Raw genomic sequence first — 15589 nt, 5'->3', positions numbered from 1 at the left:
TTCAGAGAACAGGCTGGTGGTGGCCAGAGGCAGGGGGTGGGGAGTGGATGAAATGGGTGAAGGGGGTCAGAAGGTACAAACTTACAGTTTATAACATAAATAAGTCCTGGGGATGTAATGTGTGACAGCATGGTGACGATAGTTAATAATACTGTGCTGCATATTTGAAAGTTGCTGAGAAAGTCAATTTGAAAGTTGCTGAGAAAGTCAATCTTAAACGTTCTCATCACAAGAAAAAAAAAAATCCTGTAACTGTATGATGACGGATGTTAACCAGACTTACTGTGATCATTTCTCAGTACATACAAATATTGCATCATTATGTTGTATACCTGAAACGTACAATGTCGTATGTCAATTATACCTCAATGAAAAAGCTCCAAGTGGAATGGGGTGGCTGGGTAGAAAGGAAGAGGGAGGAAGCGTGACACATGGCCGGGGCTGGGGGCTGGGGGCGGGGGCGTGGCGGGGGGGGAGGTGGGGAGATAGCGGCAGCCTGTTACTGTGAGGAGTGGGGAAGGAGAAGTGGGCATGCGCGGAGCCAGCTACGCACCCCACGAAAAGCCATGTGTGGATACGGGCCGCTCCCGGGACCCGGGGACAGGGGAGATGGTGGTCGGGGATGTAGAGGGACACTGTGCCGGACCTGGGATAAGGGGCAAGCCACCACCAGCATCTGCGACGTCTCACAGTACTGAAGTGACTGCTTTTTTAAAAACAGGGACCTGACACTGTCAGTTGAAGAAGACAATGAATATGGAAAAGTTGGAGAGGATTTGTCTTGTGGCTTTTTGTGCACAAACTGCAAAATAACCAAATGAGGCTCGTGGGCCTCTATGAATAGGAACAGGAGGCAGGAAGCTGACCTGAGTATTTTTGTTTTATTCAATCGAATAAACATTTTATTTATATAAAAGACAAACAATGCATAGAATGAAAATAAGTGCTTGACACAGTTGATATAAAAAGAGTATATAGCATTCACATTCCTATTTTAATAAATGAGTACTGGTGAAGTGTTCCATAAAAGAATAAAACTTTCCCTTTATGTAGAGTAGTGAAAAAAGTCAGTATTTTTAGGAACTACAGAATGATATTCCTTGGTCTTTTTCTTGAATAAGGGAAACAAACATAAAACAAGCCCCAGTATCATCTGACACTACATTCCAGTTTATGCTGATGGCCACCCAGAAGTGATAAAGCTCTTTTGACTCTTGGAAGATCCCATAATGGACCAGTATTCTAGAAATTCACCACTAGAGGTCAATGAGCAACAGCTATTGGGACGGCCTCACCAGCCCTAAAGTGCAGGGGATTTCTGGGCACTTCCGTGGCATTGCGGGTCAAACTACCTTAACTCTCTCAGCCCACCCCACCGAGCAGGGTTCCTAAAAGTTCCACCTAATCCCAAACTTCAGCATATCTGCTAAAACCCCAATGAGATGAGACCTTCCAAAACCCAAGTAGAGCTGGTCACTGCCAGTCCCTCTCCAATATTCCTATTTGGCTGAAAATAAGCTTCAAAATAAGCTTCAAAAACATTTTTAAAAAATTGTTATTTGCAGCATTAACACTTGTCTGTGGATTAACGAGTTTCCTATGGAGTAGTAAAGCACATTCTTTGTTTTTGTCCACGTGGACACAGATTTCCTAACTGTACATGGGACTCCGGTGTCCCACATTCAAATTCTGCAAAGGTTGGGCAAGGCAGGTGTGACTGAGACCAGTAACTATGACGACAGCTTCTTGGAGTAAAGGGCTCCCTCTGAAAGCAGAGGGGGAAGCTCTTAAAATACAAGCAAACGAGATTTGGGTTAACAGGGACCACCCAGAGGAGGTCCCCGGTAGTCCAAAAGAAGGCCGGCTTCAAATCTTAACCCCAGGAAGGTAATCAGAATCATACTCTATAGCCAGAGAAGGAGTGCGTGGACGCACATTTCTCACAGGGGCCCTTGGTTGGAAGCAGGTTTAATTCCCAGACTGGGGTGGGGGTGGGTGGAAAACACAAATGTTCATGGCGGAAGTGAGCAGCTTTCTAAGAGTGTCCACACCTGCGTCTGTGAATGATGTGGCCCAGAGAGAACTGGAAACCATTTGCTCTCTAGTCTTACTTGAGGATCCAAATTTTTTTTTTTTTTTTTTGCAAAATCTCCAAGTATTTAAAAAGTGCCTCGATTTTGTTAAACACTGTGCTGGGCAAGCAAAACACACGTTCAGAGTGCCTGAGGAGACTCCTGACTGTGGCAGTGCTGTGCTGCTCAAATACTTTCCCCTTGGCCAAAATGTGCTCGAGTCCCCTGAAGCCCAGAGCATAGAACCTACTAGTGTTGCATAGAAAGCTGGAGACTGAAACCAAGAGTGGTAAAAAAACTAAACATAAAGAACCTGGAAGGGAGACCTGTTCCCTTTTAGGAAACAGGGAACAGTAACATAGGTATGAGGGGAATTTTTTTAAAAATAACAATTTCTCATTAGTAGAAGGCGTGGCAATTTCATGGGTGGGGAAATGTGTCCTGATTTTTCTGTAGCCTGTGAAGGTAAAACATGGGGCTTAAAACATTTAAGCAATTAGAAATGGGGCAAAGTTTCTGAACTAGCTGAGGAAGGAGCTTTACAAACCAGAGGTGGGTCGTGAAGCTCCGGTGACAAGTCCAGGAGAGATGATGGCACACGGGGACCCCAGGGTCTGGTCCCCAAACAGTGCGACTCCAATCAGCTCCATGGCCAGAACAGGACCCAGTACAGGGAATTATTACTTTGCAAAAGCAAGTGCAACTTGGCCACAGCAGGCTCTGAGACCTGGAGCCTCTCTCTGAAGGCAAAGACCGCGCCCCCCCACCCCCACCCCCAACCCCAACCCCTGTGTGCTCAGAGGCCTAGCACGTGAGTGACTGCCGAGTGCTGAGGCTGCCCCAGAGCCCTTCCTTCTGTGCTCAGTGCCAAGCTCGCCCATCCAACCCATTTCTTGGGCATATTTGATCTTTTTCTTCACCTCTTTCTAGAGTATGGCTGTATAGATAGATATAGACATATATAGATATATATAAAACATAGCTATTCCATATTTATATACAGGCATTAATAAAGTGCAAATGTTATTGGCTATTGTAAAAATCAATCTCATTTCCTGAGGAAGTGCTAACACAGCTTATCCTATGACAAAGTCAAAGACATAGGACGCTTCCTGTCACCCCCTCCCCAGCTCGGGGGGAGGGAGCGGCCCCGGGGCTCCAGGAAGCACCGTCCAGGGGCAGCTTCCTGCTGCCTCTGCTCTTTGGCCACAGGGCCAGCCACACTGGCCGGCCGCCGGAAGAGCTACTTGGTAGTGTTCAGGGAGCCGTCTTCGGGAATCTTCTCCTCCGAACTGCTCCTGCCCGAGAGTCTGTCCAGATGCTCCAGCTCACTGAAGCGCTCGGCCACACACTGCGCCGTGAGCCGGGCCTCGGGGTCGTGGTCCCAGCAGTCGGCCAGCGTCTCGCACACCATCTGGATGCCCTGCAGGGGGAGAGGGTCCACAGGCCTCTGAGAGGGGCTGGCGGCTCCTGGGGGCAAGGCAGCCCCTGCCCTGTCTCTGCCGCCATCGCTCTGTCCCCGCCTGCAGGCCAGGCCCCAGCACCACCTGACTGCAGCTGCAGGCGGCCAGCGTGCCGGGGCCATCCGATCATAGGAAGTGGGGAAATGAAGACACAGCACAAGGCCCCCCAGTAGGCTTCTGGGGCACAGCAGCATCCCCAATCCTGAAAATTCCCGTGAAGTGGGCTTCTAATGCCATCTCACACCTTTCTGTTTGGTGGGGAGCGGCACAGCTTTAGGCTTTACTGTTGAGGGCAGTTTTAGGTTCATAGCAAAATCAAGTGGAAATTACAGAGAGTTTCCATATACGCCCTCCACCCTCGCGGACAACCTCCCCCGCCATCAACACCTTGCGTCTGTGTGGTGCACTTGTTAAAATCGGTGAACCAACACTGACACGTCACTATCAACCAAAGTCAACCAGAACACGGTTCACGGTAATGTACCGGACGTGGGTTCTGACAAATGTGTCCATCATCACAGTATCCACAGAAGGCCACTGCCCTAAACATCCTCTGTGCTCCACCTCGTCACCCCTCCTTCCTTCCCCCTCAGCCCCTGACCACCACTGATCTGCTTATTGCCTTAATGGTTTTGCCTTTTCCAGAGAGTCTTAAGAGCTGGAATCATATACACATTCCTATGTAAACAGGACTGAATATCTGAGTGAAGTCCAGGCATTGGTCTGGTTGCATTTTCTGGGTTCAAGTCCCATCTTCCAGCAGCTGCTGAGGAGACCCTCTGCTAGGCCCCTCCTCTCCTGCATCAGGCTGGACCCTGTCTGTCTTTGTAGGTCCTGCAGGCTGTTTCAGAGAGTTCAACCTAACCCCATAAAGGCCCCATTCAAAAGGCCCATCCAGAAAATGCTGCCCACAATGCGTGACAAGGGTCTTCATTCATGGCTGTAATTTTTATTTTGCATTGCAAATATTTTTATTTCCAGTCATTTTTTGGAAATAAAGCAGGCACGGATTAACTAGATAGCCCAATAGGTGGAAACAGACTGTGCTCTTGCCAATCAGAGGCCCAACCCTATCACTGGTGTCCCCTCACACGAGTGGCCAGGTGGGATGGATCAATCCCAACTCTGCCCTGAGAATGGCACTTTCCTGTTTGCAGTCTAACCAACAACTTTCCCCACACACCTAGGAACCTGACCCTCCCTTCCCGCCCTGTGAGTGAGTTCATGATGTTGAATTAATTGTGTAATTCACCTAATTGGTGGTATTGATTGATGGCCTTGTTAAGAGTGGAGTGTTATTGTTGGTACACAAGTAACATTTATTTTATTCTGGCACTGTAATTACAGGCAGTAAATTAAATTAAATATTAAGCATTAACTTGAAATAAATAGGGCAACAAATCTCATTAAGAGAAAAAATGTATTATGCAAATTCTTTCCAGAATTTTATCATCATGAATAATGGCTTCATTAGAAGAACTGTACAGCAGAGGCGGCAGCAAGAGTTTGAAAGAAACAATACTAGTGCCTTCTGATTTCAGAGTTAACACAAAATAGTCTTGCATTTTCAAAGTCAAAGAGGCTTTCCTGAAACCCAGGGAGAAGCCCTGGGCCATGGCCTGGTCCACGCTCTCCCCCGGCTTTATCAGGGTCTGTCCGCTGAAGTGGCTCTTGGCCAGGGCTGGCACTGCTCCATCTGTCTCCTCGATTGCACCTGACTTGTGGTTTCTGTTTCTTATCTGAATTATTTGCCTTGCCCTTAGGAAACCTATGACTTAGCCCCAGCCTTCCCTGGGTAAGGGAATTCAGCCAAAGGCGGCCATAAAAGGTTTACGTCAATGGAAAGGACAGTCTTGTCAGTGAGCTATGGGCACAAGGCCCCTCTCCCTCATTCACGGCTCTTCCCTGCCGTGCCTGACAGTCCCCCGCTCTCACAACCTCCTTCTTCTCCTCCGATTGGGGGCATTTTGATGAGGGGAATTTGGATAGGTCTCCCTGTATGTCAGAACCACTGCCCTGCTCTGGATGGACGGTCTTATCTACCACTGCTTAAAAAGAGAAAAAAAAAAGAAGCCATTAGGAAGTTCTGGAAAGACAGATTTCCTATTTGTTCCCTTGCCCTTTGCTCTTCTGTGTTTTCCTTTATCCCAGCCTCCTCCTTCTCGACACACCTGCCGCAGCCTGAGCGCGCAGCAGCCCCTTGCGCGCCAGCTGGCTGACAAACACCCCTTCTTTCTCACTAAGTATTTCCTGCCAGAGCTGAAGATTCCCAGAAGAAAACATTTGGAACGCAGAAGGGAACAAAACATAAACTCCCTATACGAGGTGAGTGGCACAGGCTGCAAACAAAGTATTTTAACTCAGAAGCAAGACGGCTTGGACAATATGACAAATGCCCGTCAAATGATTCTGTGTGAGCCCTTTCTGAATGGTGGGTAGAACATGCAATAACAAGGTCATCCCACTTTACTGAAACTTCTTTATAAAGAAAAGTGAACAGGCTCATGGAAAACAAAGGGACCTGCCTCAGATTGATGCCCAATAGCCAGGCATTCTCTCCTACCTAAGATATTACTCTGGATGAACTTCACTTGCCCTTCGCAACAGTCACTCCTTACCTGGTGGTTGAGCCAGGAGCTAGGGATTTCGGGTCGTCCTCGATCTCTCAACACGTTGTCCTTCATGCTTTCGACACAGGGATGCTCTCGCACCTTGGAACCGAATGGAGGCTCATAATCCTTCACTTCTGTTGGAGAGAGCAGGCAAACACAGGGCGCTTGAGAAGGGTGTGCACAGCTGAGACACTGAGTGTGATGCACCTGTGATTACACTAAGGGCAATTTTTAATTCTTGTGGGTTCAAATATAAGGAGGGGTTGTGGAAGGAGCTTGAGAAATTCAACACATGACTGTTGAGTGCCCACGATGTCCTAACAGCTGGGGACAGAGCGGAGAACAAGACCAACAAGGTCAGGGGATTCAGGTTTTAATGCAGACATCTCAATGGGGGCGATCCTGGTTCCTGGGAGGTAGAAAAATCTTACATATTACAATAGTTTGTAGCCCTACAAAGGTCGACAGTACATAAATAGATTTAATACGTGGTATTAAATTTCTCGGAGAGATTCAGCCATAAAAAAAGGAATGAAATTCTGATAGATGCTACAATACAGATTATGCTTAGTGAAATAAGCCAGACACGAAAGGACAAATATTGTATGATTCCCCTTATATGAGGTATCTGGGACAGGCTAATTCACAGAGACAGAGAGCAGAATAGTGGTTGCCAGGGGATGGGGGGAGAAGAGGTAGAGAGATATTGTTTAATAGGTACAGGGTTTCAGTTGGGGAGGATGAAAAAGTTCTGGAAATGGATAATGGTGATAATTACACGACACTGTGAATGTACTTAATGCTACCGAACTGTACCACTTAAGTTGTGAATTGTAACCACTTAAAAATGGCTAAACTGGTGAACTTTATATCATGTATAATTTTCCCACAGGGAAAAAAATCATGGGGAGTAGTGATTAAGAAAAAAATGTCTACAAAGGCTCCTTGCAATAGTAATAATGAAAAAGAGGTTCAGAAATGCTGTTTTAGATGACAGAGGAGAGAGACTGATAACACCAACAAACAAAATTTAAAAAGGTAACTTTCCTTCAGTGATACTTGCTAAAAAGAAAATAATGAAGGATGATGTAAACACTTCATTAGGACTTCAGGTTTCAACTAAGGACAAAATCTTTTCTTGTTTTTTTTTTTAAGGGAAATTCAGTTTGCTGATTTTCTTCTAATTTTTCTTATTGAAGTATATATAGTTAGTTGACTTACCATGTTTTATCAGTTGCAGGTATATGACATAGTAACTCAATATTTTTATGGATTATATTCCATGTAAAGTTATTATAAAAAACTGGCTATATTTCCTGTGCTGTACATTACATCCTTGTAATTTATCTATTTTATACCTAGTAGTTTGTACCTCTTAACCCCCTCACCCCTAACCCTCTGGCAACAAACCATAGTTTGTTCTCTGTATCTGTGAGTCTGTTTCTGTTTTGCTTGTTTTATTTTGTAGATCCCACATGTAAGTGAAATCAAGCAGTATTTGTCTTTCTCTGTCTGTCTGACTTATTTTACTAAGCATAATACCCTCCAGGACCATCCATGTTGTTGCAAGTGGCAAAATTTCATTCTTTTTTATGGCTAATATTCCATTTTGTGTGTGTGTTGTGTGTACACACATATACATTTTACTTTTGTATGTAGTATGAGAAAGTGTTCTAATTTCATTCTTTCACATTTAACTGTCCAGTTTTCTCAGTACCACTTATTGAAGGGACTGTCTTTTCCCCATTGTATATTCTTGCCTTCTTTGTTGTAGATTAATTGACCGAAAGTGTGTGGGTTTATTTCTGGGCTCACTATTCTGTTCCACTGAGCTGTGTTATATGTCTGTTTTTGTGCCAGTACCATACTGTTTTCATTACTGCTGCTTTGTAGTATAATCTGAAGTCAGGGAGTGTGATCCCTCCAATTTTGTTCTTTTTTCTCAAGATTGCTTTGGCTATTCAGGGTCTTCTGTGGTTCCATACACATGTTAGGATTATTTGTTCTAGTTCTGTGAAAAATGCCATGGGTATTTTGATAGGGATTGCATTAAACCTGTAGATTGCTTTGAAGAGTATGGACATTTTAACAATATTAATTCTTTTATTCCATGAATATGGGATATCTATTAATCTGTATCATCTTCAATTTCCTTCTTCAATGTCTTATAGTATTTAGAGTACAGGTCTTTTACCTCCTTGGTTAAATTTATCCCTAGGTATTTTAATCTTTTTGATTTGATTATAAATGGGATTGTTTCTTCTCTTTCTGATAGTTCACCATTAGTGTACAGAAATGCAACAGATTTCTGTATATTAATCTTGTATCCTGCAACTTAACTGAATTCATTTATTACTCCGAATAGTTTTTTGATGGTGTCTTTAGGGTTTTCTACATATAGTTTCATGTCATCTGCAAACAGTGACAGTTTTACTTCTTCCCTTCTAATTTGGATGCCTTTTTATATCTTTTTCTTGTTTGACTGCTGTGCCTAAGACTTCCAATAATATGTTAAACAGAAGTGACAACCGTGGGCATACTTGTCTTGTTCCTAATCTTAGACAAAAGCCTTTCAGCTTTTCACCATTGAGTATAATGTTATTTAGCTGTGGCTTTATCATAATGGTCTTTATTAAGTTGAAGTGTGTTTTCTCTATACCATCTTGTTGAGAGTTTTTATCATGAATGGATGTTGAATGTTGTCAAATGCTTTTTCTACATCTATTGAGATGATCATATGACTATTCTTTCATTTTGTTAATGTACTGTAAAACATTGATTGGCAGATACTGAACATCCATAACCCCTGGAATAAATCCCACACGATCACGATGTATGAGACTTTTTATGTACTATTGAATTCAGTTTGCTGATATTTTGTTGAAGATCTATGTTCATCAGGGATAACGGCCTGTAATTTTCTTTTTTTTATAATGCCTTTGTCGGGCTTTTGTGTCAGGGTAATGCTGACCTCTTAGAATTTGTAAATTGTAAATCTGACCTCATAGTTTAGAAGTGTTCCCTCCACTTCAATTTTTTTGCAATAGTTTTTGAAATAAAGGTATTAACTCTTCTTTATATGTTTGGTAGAATTCACCTGTGAAGCCATCCAGCCCTGGACTTTTGTTTGCTGGGAGTTTTTTAATTACAAATTCAATTTCACTTCCAGTGATTGGTCTGTTCAAATTTTCTGTTTCTTCTTGATTTAATCTTGGCAGGTTGTATGTTTCTAGAAATTTGTCCATTTATTCCATGTTGTCCAATTTGTTGGCATAACTGTTAGTAGTATTATCTTATGATTTTTTTGTATCTCTGTGATATCAGTTGTTACTTCTCCACCTTAATATCTTATTTTGTTTATTTGGGTCCTCTCTCTTTTCTTCTTGGTGAGCCTGGCTGAAGGTTTATCCATTTTGTTTCTCTTTTCAAAAAGCCAGTTCTTGGTTTCATTAATCTTTTCTATTGTTTTCTTGATCTCTATTTTGTTTCCTCTCTGATCTTTATTATTTCCTTCCTTCTGCTGACTTTGGGCTTTGTTTGTTCTTCTTTTTCTAAGTCTTTTAGGTAGAAAGTTAGGGTGTCAGAGATTTTTGTTTCTTGAAGTAGTAGGCCTGTATCACTATAAACTTTCCTCTTAGAACTGCTTTTGCTATGTCCCATAGATTTTTGAAAAGTTGTGTTTTTATTTTCATTTGTATCAAGGTATTTTTATTACTATTGCTTTGAATTCTTTATATCAGGTAAATTATTTCTCTGTGTTTCATTAGGGTTTTATCTTGTTTCTTCATTTGAAATAGAGTCCTCTGTCTTCTCACTTTGACTATTTCTGTTTGTCTCTCTTAAATTAAGTGAAAAAGTTATCTACCCTGATCTTGAAGGCATATCCTTGTGTGCATCCCTATGCAGTCTGCATGTGCCCTTTGTGGCTTTGGTGGGAGAGCTGGATCTGAAGTGAGCATGGACCGTGTCTTTTCCTGGGATGCTGCCTCTGCTCTGGGGCCGGGAGCAAGCAAATCTGTCTGTGCTCTTCAAGAGTGGGGTCTCGGTTTCTTACAGTCCTCTGGTGTGCCCCACTGGTTTTCCAACCAGCCAAGGGGACTCATCTTCCAGTGCCAGACCCCAGGGCTGGGGTGCTTAATATGGGGCTCGAACCTCTTGCTTCCCAGGGAGGATCCTTGAGCTTGTGATACTCCCTCCTCTTCTGGGTCATGCAGTAGGGGTGTGGGTCTGGACGAGATCACTTGTCCTCGCCTCCTACCTGACTTTGTGTGGTTCTTTCTTTATAGCCTTTGTTGTAGAAGAGCTGATCTGCTAATCTTCAGGTCATTCTCAGAGAGATCTGCTCTATATGTAGTGGTAGTTTTGCCATGTTCATGGGGGGAGGTTAGCTCAGGGTCTTCCTACTCTGCCATCTTGATCCCCCCTCATGTTCTAGGGTCGGTATCGTTATAGAAGCTTCCTTGAATATCCCCAGAGCCATTCTTTATTAGACGTCTGGGGGCAGAGCTCTATTTTAGGGTGTACAGCCACTGCTTATCTGTCTCACTCGACCAGACGGTGAGCGTCCGCAGGCAGGTTCAGAGTCCCTTTCTCATGCTTGTATTCCTGGCACCCACGGCAGGGCCTCCCATACAACAGGCTCTCAATAAATGCTTTGTTGAGCGAATGAATGAATTAATCTTAGATCCTGTCCAAAGTGGCCAATGCATAAACTCTGGGTGAATATTAGAACATCTACTAATTTAAGTGGGTGGGACAATACCCATGTCAGTGCATCACAGGACAATTTAGAAAATAAAATCACTCCAGTACTGAAACATGCCTGAGCCAAAAGGGAAGAGTGGGCTGGATTCGCCATTTTCCTCCAAAATAAATAGTACCTTTGGCCTTTACTTCAAAATAACCCTGTTTAATGAGTGAAACTTTCAATAATTTGCCCTTCCAGGCTGAGAATTGAAGAGGCATTTAAGGCGAAATGACATTTTGAAAAGAGATGGCTTGTTCTTGTTTATTTGATCTTCCCCCTTTCCCAGAACCTTACTTGCATATTTATCTTTTCCCGCCTCACCCAACTAGAAGAGCTGGCAGGGTATTTTCTCTTTCCTTAGTTGGGATGAAGGCCTCCCCTCCTCCACCACTTTGAAACAAGCACAAACCATCCTTCTGTGTGTCTGCATTTGCCTTCAAGTGCCCATAGCACTTAATCTGTACTGCTCTTGGGGTGAGATCTGAACTTTGATTTGCATAGTATTTATACACCTTCTTTCTTTCTTCTAGTCCCTTATCTTTTACTGGACTGTAAACTCCTAAGGCCTAAGGCAGAGGCTGAGTTTTGTGTCTGCTGAAATTGTGCCTTATACACAGTAGGCTTTCAATAAATATGAGCTGGCTTGAATTCAAGCAAGAGCTAAGCTCCCAGTAAGGGTTTACTCTGACCTAAATCTTCTCTTCTATAAAATGAGTGGGCTGAACTAGATGACCTCCATGTCCCCCTCCAGAGCTATCCTGTAATTCAATCTAATCAAATAATGATGCTCTCTTAGTGCCATGCCCTGAGGTATGTATAATATAATATATACTATAATATAATATAATATAATATAATATAATATAATATAATGTGTAATATGATTTGCATATGACATAAACTGCTCCTTAGACAATGTATCAGTCCACTGACTCTCCATTTCCAACTCTTTTGGCTGCCATAGCAGATGTGGTTGGCAGCCTGCCTAGACCCCCTTTACCAAGCCAAGAACACCAGCCCCGAGCTGCTGCAAACGCTGAGTTGTAAGGGGTCACAATTTCTCCCTTCTATGGAGAATTACCCTTGGTTGATGGGAGCTTCCTGGCCTGGAGGGCAGTCTGTAGCCAATGATGAATTAACATGGGAGTTTTTTTTTTTTTTTAATTGGTATAATTGCTTTACAATGTTGTGTTAGTTTCTACTGTACAGCAAAGTGAATCAGCTATACATATATATATATATCCCCTCTTTTTGGATTTCCTTCCCATTTAGGTCACCACAGAGCACTAAGAGTTCCCTGTGCTATACAGCAGGTTCTCATTAGTTATCTATTTTATACATAGTGGTGTATATATGTCAATCCCAATCTCCCAATTCATCCCCCCCACTTCCCCCTTGGTATCCATACATTTGTTCTCTACATCTGTGTCTCTATTTCTGCTTTGTAAATAAGATCGTATAGACCAATTTGTTCAGATTCCACATATATGCGTTAATATACGGTATTTGTTTTTCTCTTTCTGACTTACTTCACTCTGTATGACAGTCTCTAGGTCCATCCACATCTCTACAAATGACCCAATTTTACTCCTTTTTACGGCTGAGTAGTATTCCATTGTATATAGGTACCACATCTTCTTTATCTATTTCTCTGTTGATGGACATTTAGGTTGTTTCCATGTCCTGACTATTGTAAATAGTGCTGCAATGAATATTGGGGTGCATGTGTCCTTTTGAATTATGGTTTTCTCTGGGTATATGCCCGGTAGTGGGATTGCTGGGTCAACACAGGAGTTCTAACAGTCTGTCTTGCCTCTAGAGGAGATGACTACTGTGCAATTCATGCTTCAGAGCTCCCCCTGGGATAAGGCTGATGGTGGTGGAGATGGAGAAAAATGAGACTGTTGCATTTTTCTTTTTGTGCCTTTGATCAAATAATGTGAAGAACTGCAGAGAAAGCAAGTCAAAAGGTGAGTGGGGTTAGTTCAGAGAGTGCCATCTTTTAAAATAAATACCATCTTTTAAAAATTTTGGAAATGCCTCTAAGAAAAAAAAGCAAACAGCTTAGAGAGTAAGATCGAGTTTAGCACTTTTAAAAAGAAGTGCTAACGGTGTGCATCATAAGTAGGGGTATTATTCGTTGTGTTTACCCCAGACCCATCATAAACTAGAGATGAGGACTTGGAAAAGAGACATCAACTCTTTGTGCCTCAGTTTCTGTATCCACAAAAGAAGAGAAAGCGCAAGTGCTGGCCATCATTAACACAGTCCTCCTTCGGTACTCGTGGGGCGTTGGTTCCAGGGCCCGAGGCACCCAACCCAAGGCAGACGCCCTGCTCGCAACGGCAGGACCACCTGCTGGGACCAGGCTCCCTCTCGCGCCTCAGCTGGCTGCCTCCCTACAGGCGCAACGGGGACCTTGGGATTTCCTTGAGGGCCTCACACAGTCTCTGTTCTAAGAAACCTTTAGATCTCTCTGCTTTTCTTCCCACCCCCATCCCGTCCTCCCCGCAGTCCTTTCACTGAGGGCCACCGCCCCATCCCGGCCCCACAGCATCTCTTTGTCTGGCTGGAGGCTCTCAGGAGAAAGTCTGCCGTCTCCGGCTCTGGAGCTCAGAGGGGACCCAGGCAGCGGAGATGCTCACTCCCTGAAAGTCAGCATCTGGTCTGCAGCTGCTGTTTTGATCGTGGTTCCAACTTCATAGAGCCGTGAAGTTGTTGGCAGTTTTCCCCTGAGCACAACCCTGACTTTTATATCTGCCTTCCTTCCAAATTATCCTGCCTGGAAATGCAGGAAGATGAAGGCTGCGATCCCGGGCTCTCTTCACTCCTCTCCCACCCCTCTTTTTTTTCTTCCCTCCTTTCCTTTTGATTCTTTTGCACGTTTTGTCTGCCTTACAGGCTGCAGCAAGCTGGGGTTGTGTTTCTCCTCTTGTGAAAATACTTGCTCAGCTGGCTGCTGTGTGTCAGCTGCTATTCAAAGGCCGACATGGCCAGGGATTTGGAAGTCAGCCAGCCTGGGGGCCCGGTTGGCTGGGGTGACGTGACTATTGTGCCTGCTGTGCTCCCAGAGGGGGCCCTGAAGGACCCACCTTCCTCCGCTTCCCACACACCACACACGGTGCAAACACTTGCATGGACACCAGACAAGCCGAAAGCCAGGACAGAGACTTCTTTGTAGAAGAGAACAACTCTCCTGATTTGTCCTGGAGGGATGGTGAGTTCATGGCTTTCCTCCTTCTTTATAAAACAGTAACACACTGGCCACCTCCTTCCATTTGTTCCCTCCTCAAGCAACTCTGAAAAACCTATTTTCTTGGTTTCTCTTTTCTATACTTTCAGATGACCCAAGTGCCTGAAATAACAACCCCTGTTATTAGCTATCCCCTAACTCTATTTTGTTTTTCTTTCTGCAATCATCATACACACCCCCAGCCCTTAAGTTATGATTTCATATCTATTCATGCAGTACTTGTCTTTCTAGCATAGTAGTTCTTCATTAGACACCCAGTCCCTTGAGGACAGGGACTCTTTTTTTTTCACTACTGCATCCTTAGCATTTTCTTTTAATTTTTATTTTAAATTGGACTATAGTTGATTTACAATTTGTGTTAGTTTCAGGCATACAGCAAAGCGATTCAGTTATACATATACATATATCTATTCTTTTTCAGATTCTTTTCCTTTATAGGTTATTACAGAATACTAAGCAGAGTTCCCTGTGCTTAGTATGTTTTTTCCCTTTGAGGTCATACTGTACATTTCTCAGGTATTATTATTATTTTTTAATTAATTAATTAATTTATTTTTGGCTGCACTGGGTCTTTGTTGCTGCATGCGGGCTTTCTCTAGTTGCAGCGAGCGGGGGCTACACTTCATTGCGGTGCACAGCCTTCTCATTGCTGTGGCTTCTCTTGTTGTGGAGCATGGGCTCTAGGTGTGCAGGCTTCAGTAGTTGTGGCACGCGGGCTCAGTAGTTGTGGCACACGGGCTCAGTAGTTGTGGCACGCGGGCTCAGTAGTTGTGGCTCGCGGGCTCTAGAGCGCAGGCTCAGTAGTTGTGGCACACGGGCTTAGTTGCTCCGCAGCATGTGGGATCTTCCCGGACCAGGGCTCAAACCCGTGTCTCCTGCATTGGCAGATTCTTAACCATTGAGCCACCAGCAGGTCCTTGTTGATTATCTACTTAAAATATAGTAGTGTGTATATGTCAATCCCAAACTCCCAATTTATCCCCCCCTGCCGGCCAACCTTGCTCCTTTGGTAACTATAAGTGTGTTTTCTAAGTCTGTTTCTGTTTTGTAAATAAGTTCATTTGTATCATTTTTTTTAGAATCCACATATAAGCAATATCATCTGATATTTGTCTTTCTCTGTCTTACTTCATTTACTATGATAAGCTCCAGGTCCACACATGTTGCTGCAAATGGCATTATTTCATTCTTTTTAATGGCTGAGTAATATTCCATTGTATATATGTACCGCATCTTCTTTATCCATTCATCTGTTGATGGTCATTTAGGTTACTTCTCTGTCTTGGCTATTATAAACAGCGCTACAATGAACATTGGGGTACATGTATCCTTTTGACCCATGGTTTTCTCTGGACATATGCCCAGGAGTGGGATTGCTGGATCATACGATAGCTCTATTTTTAGTTTTGTAAGGAACCTCCATACTGGTCTCCATAGTGGCT

General features: G+C 43.6%; 1 protein-coding gene and 1 long non-coding RNA gene across 3 annotated transcripts in view; one reads left to right on the top strand and one right to left on the bottom strand.

Moving 5' to 3' along the window:
- Positions 1-889: 889 nt before the first annotated feature.
- The window catches only part of TGFBR2 (transforming growth factor beta receptor 2), a 94348-nt gene continuing 79648 nt past the window's right edge, over positions 890-15589 (bottom strand). Inside the window, exons 6-7 of the mRNA XM_059939063.1 lie at positions 6154-6281; positions 890-3495 (exon numbers count right to left, since the gene is read on the bottom strand). Coding sequence (XP_059795046.1) covers positions 3316-3495; positions 6154-6281 — 308 coding nt within the window. The 3' untranslated portion in view covers positions 890-3315. The remainder of the gene's footprint in view (positions 3496-6153; positions 6282-15589) is intronic.
- Positions 13840-15589, top strand: part of LOC132374819 (uncharacterized) — a 30269-nt gene continuing 28519 nt past the window's right edge. For both annotated transcript variants that reach the window (XR_009505766.1, XR_009505765.1), the window contains exon 1: positions 13840-14111. This is a non-coding gene — a long non-coding RNA (uncharacterized LOC132374819). The remainder of the gene's footprint in view (positions 14112-15589) is intronic.

The sequence above is a fragment of the Balaenoptera ricei genome, chromosome 11 (genome assembly GCF_028023285.1).
Source record: "Balaenoptera ricei isolate mBalRic1 chromosome 11, mBalRic1.hap2, whole genome shotgun sequence".
Classification (NCBI taxonomy): Eukaryota; Metazoa; Chordata; class Mammalia; order Artiodactyla; family Balaenopteridae; genus Balaenoptera; species Balaenoptera ricei.
The sequence above is the reverse complement of the archived record's forward strand: the minus strand, read 5'-3'. Positions and strand labels throughout refer to the sequence as shown.